The 6,617-nt window shown below is 39.7% G+C and overlaps 1 protein-coding gene across 1 annotated transcript in view; it reads left to right on the top strand.

The window, feature by feature from the left end:
- Positions 1-2,247: 2,247 nt before the first annotated feature.
- Positions 2,248-6,617, top strand: part of LOC108976831 (putative odorant receptor 85d) — a 7,278-nt gene continuing 2,908 nt past the window's right edge. Inside the window, exons 1-3 of the mRNA XM_018946194.1 lie at positions 2,248-3,098; positions 3,146-3,368; positions 3,510-3,665. Coding sequence (XP_018801739.1) covers positions 2,248-3,098; positions 3,146-3,368; positions 3,510-3,665 — 1,230 coding nt within the window. The remainder of the gene's footprint in view (positions 3,099-3,145; positions 3,369-3,509; positions 3,666-6,617) is intronic.

The following is a 6,617-nucleotide window of genomic DNA, read 5'->3' as shown; positions in this document are numbered from 1 at the left end:
GTGGCATCAAACTAAGCATCTATAAATATCGAAAATACAGCTTGTTTTAACCAGAATTTACTGTATTTCCTTAYCATATACTAAGCGCTTGTCATTAATTTAAATTATGAAATTTAAAACGAAATATAATATGTTGCGTGCTTATTAATTGCTTCATTATGTGATATTAAATTAGTTAATTTACTTTTGTTGGTATTCTAATTGTGGCGCTTACTCCAGTGACACTACACTGCCCAAAAAATTTCGAMATTTCGGGAAGTTGATATTTTTTAAAAACGGTAAGGTTGCAGCTTATCTATGCTCAACTCATAAATCAAGATAAATGGTAGGTTAATGGTTCGGAAGTTGTATCCAATGTTCGGTTATATTTCATTATTTCGATTCACCTATAGGTATTATCTTTTCCCAATATATATACCCTGCACAGAGTATATTAACTTTGTCACAATTTGGCAATCGGAGTCGACTTAGCCAATTCCGTCTATCTGCCTGCCCATTCACCCGTATGTACGWACTAATCCACCAGCTTTTGAAATATAGAACTGAAATTTTGCACACAACCTTTTCTGCCCAAGAAACTGCTCATTTGTTGGAACCGCCGACATCGGACTACTTTAGCACTACGCTGCCATAAAAACGGCTCTATTTAATAGCGTTCTTGTAGAGGAAACTTTTTAAGTGGCATAACATCTTCACAAAATTTAGCTCAAATCATTGTCCAAGGCAATGATACAATCTTTGAGAAAATTCTTCAGACCGAACTACCATAATATTAAGGCTATATTTCTAGCGAAAAAGGAGCTTATTACGTTTTATGGGTCAGCACAGGGCAAATACTCTTAAGATCCCTACTTCAGAAATTATTAAAGTGGATGTAGCGGAATGTAGAACATGCGCGGAGAATGATTAGACACTTTAAAGCCCAGCCTTTAAGCAGCTGACACGGGATGTCTGCCACTGCTCCCAATGCTCCAACTTTAGAGACATTGAGCAGCTGGTGATAAAAAGCACCGTTTTTTTACCAACTACACTGAGTCATTGGATAAGGCTTAATTGGTTAACACTCGGTGGTACAATAGATCTTGTGAGGGCATAAATGCGACCGTCTGCGGTCTGGTGTCTCTTGGCGTCTCCGAGACTTTTCAACCAACCAAGTCATATACCCAGCTGGCCTACAAACTGACCGATYACACTCAAATTTTTGTGTGGAAAAGGAACATTTTCCTGATTTTTCTCGTAGTTTTTTGAGCTGAAGATTTAATGAATTATTTTGTAGCTGAACAAGACCAACTATCAAATCATTTSAGAATATTACCTTGTAAAAAACTGCATCGGATTGATATATGTTATCCCCACAAAATTAATATGACTGTGTAAACTGACGTTGAGCAGTTACCAACAGCTCCGTCAGGAACGGGAAAGACCTCTTCCAACCGTTCGATACCAAACGAGGTTTCAGACAAGGCGACTCTCTATCATGCGACTTCTTCAATCTACTGCTGGAGCAAATAATTCGAGTTGCAGAGACAAATCGTAAATCTGATTTTGATATCATTGACCTCAATAAACGCTCTAATTGGTCTGATAGTGAACGAAGACAAGACGAAATATTTCATGTCATGAAACAAATAGTCATTGCACTCGCAACTTGGCTCTCAACTTACCGTTGTCAGTCATACATTCGAAATCGTATATAATYTCATCTATATTGGAACCAGTATTAACACCAACAACAATGTCAGTATTGAARTCCAACGCAGAATAACTCTTGCCAACAGGTGTTACTTCGGACTGYGTGGGCAATTGAGAAGAAAAGTCCTCAGTTATACTTTTAACAGTTTTGTAAACGACAAATATTTWTTACTAATTTCTTCAGTTGCTCTTCGTATTTCTTCTACAACATATATTCCWGCAAATCCTTAACGCTTTACTCAAAATCTCCCAAAGCATTTAGAGAATGCTCTTGTACTTAAAGTTCACTTATGGTCATAGGTCCTTAATATACTATGCTTGTTACACAAATTTCACGAGCCTTAACAAAAGCAAACCATTATACCACCCTTAAAGTGTCTTTGTTCAGTGTATAACCAATTAAGCGTGCATWAAACCAATTAGGCACACCGCGTAAATTTCCGCTGATACAATATGCATGCAACATGCGCATATATGTACATGCTAACATATAAACAGCCGTCACCTATATATATAGCCACCGGCTCGCCTGCCACACTTACACAAAGCGTCGATATGTCCAACCAAATCATACATTTCGAGAGTTTCAACACGCTCGCCAACATATTCTACACAAGCATTGGCCTGGACGCATACCAGAAAGCCGGACAGCGCACCAACAACATACGCCGTCAGCTGTTGAGCATATTTTTCATCATCACAATAGCCAACATGAATATAACCTTACTTAGCGAATTGCTATACATATTTATGGCCTTCGCAAATAACAACAACTTCGTTGAGGCAACAATGCTTTCGTCATTTGTGGGTTTCGTCATTGTCGGCGATTTCAAAATTTACAGCATTTGGCGACTACGTGCGCGCATCACCGCTATGATGCAAGCGCTACATGCGCTCTATCCGCAAACGCTAGCCGAGCAAAGGCAATACGAAGTGCAGCGGGTACTAAAGCGTTACCAACGTTTCGCTTATGCGTTTGTTATGCTGCACGAGCTGCTGGTCTGGAGTTATAATCTATTTCCGCTACTCARCTATTTCATCTATGAARTTTGGCTGGCGCTGCGTGTTGTGGGCAAAACGCTGCCCTACAACTGTTGGACACCATTCGATTGGCATGTTAATRATTGGCGCTATTATCTCATGTATCTGACGCAAATCGCTGCCGGGCAAGCGTGTCTCTCCGGACAATTGGCCAATGACTTGCTCTTGAGCGCAGTGTCCGTGCAGTTGATAATGCATTATCGGCAACTAGCACGACGCATAGAGTTGCATGTAGCGGGCGGTGGCGGTGACGGTGACGGCGGCGGCAGTGGAAGCAAATGGCGCRCAGCGGCGACTAATGTGTCTCGTSAGCATGATTTATGTTTTCTGCGCAGCATTATTGCCTATCATCAGCAGATTCTGAAGTGCGTATATCAYATTATTTAGAATTTTGAATTAGTTATTGTTGCAGTTACTTCTATACGCCGAGCAGGTTATCGCAGGCTTTGAATGATGTCTTCGGTAATTCGCTCTTTATCAGCTTTGCGTCGACTGCGCTGATTATCTGCTTTGTGCTCTTTCAAATCACCATTGGTGCTAATATCGATGCGATCGTTATGTTGGCGTTCTTTCTCTTCTGCTCGTTGGTGCAAATCTTTCTTATTTGCTTCTATGCGCAGCAAATTTTGGAAGCGGTAAACTTTTTGCTCTWTTATTATTATATTCATCCTGTATATTTGTATATATTTGCCTTTCTCTCTTTCTTGTTTACACACATACATCACGTAATATTTAAGTCTCTTCATTTACTCTCCACATTCCTGTTTCTTATTTAGAGTGAATACATCAGCTTTGCAGTTTACAATCACAATTGGTTCGATTCGGACTTGCGTTATCGGAAAATGTTGGTATATATAATGGCACGCGCACAGAAGCCGTCGAAATTGCAAGCAACTTCTTTAGTGACAGTTTCTATGCCCACCATGACCAATGTGAGTTACAGTAAATTAATTTTTAAATGATATAAAATTTTTATATGATACAAAAAAGTCGTGCGGTATTTTTATTGAATTTTTTTTTTTCAATTTTCAATTGTTCATAAAATTTTTTTTTGATGACTCATGCCCAGCACTTGACCGATACGGCGGCTGCTACTATGCCGGTCTCTTTCGACCAATTCAGCGATTATATCGCAATTTTCGACGACAGGCCTTCCGGTGCGTGGCGCATCTTCGACCACCTCTACACCAGAATGAAAACGTTAAAACCAACGTTGTGCGGTGGATATGGAAACTGTATCGGGTCCATAAACTGCACAATTTTTATTGGCGGCTTGAGATGCATTTTTGCCTTTATCGTAGTAGTACTGTAAACTATGCCGTATTTTCTCTTTATTTTGCTCCCTGTTTGCGACGCTATAACTCACGAACGACTTAAAAGAANACGCGCACAGAAGCCGTCGAAATTGCAAGCAACTTCTTTAGTGACAGTTTCTATGCCCACCATGACCAATGTGAGTTACAGTAAATTAATTTTTATATGATATAAAATTTTTATATAATACAAAAAAGTCTTGCGGTTTTTTTATTGATTTTTTTTTTCAATTTTCAATTTTTCATAAAATTTTTTTTTGATGACTCATGCCCAGCACTTGACCGATACTACGGCTGCTACTATGCCGGTCTCTTTCGACCAATTCAGCGATTTTATTGCAATTTTCAACGATAGGCCTTCCGAAGCGTGGCGCATCTTCGACCACCTCCACACCAGAACGAAAACGTTGAAACCATCGTTGTGCGGTGGAAATGGAAACTGTATCGGGCCCATAAACTGCACAAATTTTATTGGGATGAGATGCATTTTTGCCTTTATCGTAGTAGTACTGTAAAATATGCCGTATTTTCTCTTTATTTTGCACCATGTTTGCGACGCTATAACTCAAGAACGACTTAAAAGTACTTAATCAATCGAACACGTGTTAGCGCGTGAAATGAGCTTTCCAAAAAGGTATAGCATGACCCGATGTGACGAATAAAACTAGAACTACGCGCTCTCAGCGTCAACTAGCTAAAATACCGCAAGACTTTTTTGACAACCAATATATCTATATCTAAAGCAAAGAGTGTAACTGCATACTCAGCGCAAGTGGYTTCGCTTTAACCAAATGAAGCATCTTGGTTCTTCCAATAGATGATACCTCGGTCTTTCTCCGTTATTATCTCTATAAACATGTTCGTCATTCAATAAATCGTTTGGGGAATCTTTCTCATGCACCTCAAGACCTTGTTTTGCAGGTGAAGGAGTTTAAAATGCCTTCCGCAACATTCAATGCTGCCGGTATGTTCTGCCGGTGTGTGCCACCTGCCGATCAATAAAACCAAAAAAAAAATACTTTTACATTCTGTGGCGGTACTTTTTGAAGTATCCGTAACCCGACAGCAGCTGTTTTGTGTAAAAGTCGCCTTACAAAGTTTACGAATTTTCTATAASACAAGGATCACTTATAAATCTAGCTGTAACTTTCATTCTTCTATCTACGTTGCCTTGCAGATTTCGTATATTTCTTTACTTGTTCAATGGCTCGAAAATGGAGTTGGTGCTGGAGTATACTCTCTAAAGTTAAGCATAAGGCAATCTTTCAAGTATATTACAAGCTGAGCTCGTGCTGTTGCGAAAGCCGCAKACACGTAGACAGCCAAGCAGCAATGAAGGCAGTAACCTCGTATCGYATRTCRTCCAGAAGTGTCTTGMGAAGCAGGGCCGCAGTGGAAAGTAAGCAACTTCACTTCTACTGGGTGCCAGGTCACGAGGAGATTGCTAAGAATGATGTGCATCCAACATCCGAAAACGTGATCAGCATAAAGATAATCAAAACGCGATGCAACGAGCTACCTAGRTGCAATGAGGATGAGGCTGACAGATCGRGAAGACTGCAGGAAATGTCTTGAGCAGGGCAACAGGAAAACAATGGACCATCTCTTATGCACTTGCACCGCAGTGGMRAGACTACACTGTAAGCTTCTTGGGTCCTCACAGTAGGATACACCAACGGAATCTTATCCTAACCTTGTTTGTTTAATCCCTCTTGTTATTTTTATAAGTGCTCTTTAGCTCCCAGAGATTTTTCCCTTCTTAAGCCAGTAAATATTGCCGCTTAAAACTATAATAGCAATACCTGACAATGTTCTATAAGCTGATGCGACTCTGAAAGCTGCGGTTCAGTGCAGTTTGGTCAATACCTTACGCCGGTTTCCCAGTTTTATCACATCTGCCCAAATCTCAGCTCCATACAATAGGAAGCTGATAGTCGTCGAAATTAGGAGTTTTCTATTTTCTTCACTTTTGTTGACCATTAKTCTGCTAAATTAGGCAGTCGTTTGCAACCGACTACGGAACCCCAAGAGATAGCACTTACATTTTTCCACCATATTCAGAGTGATCGATTGGTAGTATCCTTATCAAATCCCAAAAATTTCATAAACACAAGAAGACATGTTAACGTCGGCTATACCATCGCTATAATACCCTTCATGAGTGCATTTTTATAGCATAAAAGCATATAAAAAAAKCAATCTCTTTATTTTAATTTTGATCGGTCAATATGTATGACGGCTATTGTAGACCAGTCTATATACTACTATTCGGTGTTATTGTTGTAGTATTTCGCTGGAGTATACTCCAAGCCGAATATCGTGAAGATATCTCGTCAATTACAAAAGTTCTCCGCACAAGCAGTTGATTTTGATCGATCAGGTTCTTTGACTTCTGCATATGTCCTAAAGTGAAAGCTCACCGCCAGAGAGTAACTGATACTGCTGGTTAACGCTCAGAACTTTTTTGTAGTCCGACAATAAAATTTGTTCATTTTTRTATGATTCCTGTTCCAAAGCAAAGGAATTATTCGATCTGAAAAGCTTGTCTGGATATTTCGTGCTTGCCAACAA

The sequence above is a fragment of the Bactrocera latifrons genome, unplaced genomic scaffold (assembly GCF_001853355.1).
Source record: "Bactrocera latifrons isolate USDA-ARS-PBARC rearing strain unplaced genomic scaffold, ASM185335v1 scaffold_80, whole genome shotgun sequence".
In the NCBI taxonomy this organism is placed as follows: domain Eukaryota; kingdom Metazoa; phylum Arthropoda; class Insecta; order Diptera; family Tephritidae; genus Bactrocera; species Bactrocera latifrons.
The sequence above is the reverse complement of the archived record's forward strand: the minus strand, read 5'-3'. Positions and strand labels throughout refer to the sequence as shown.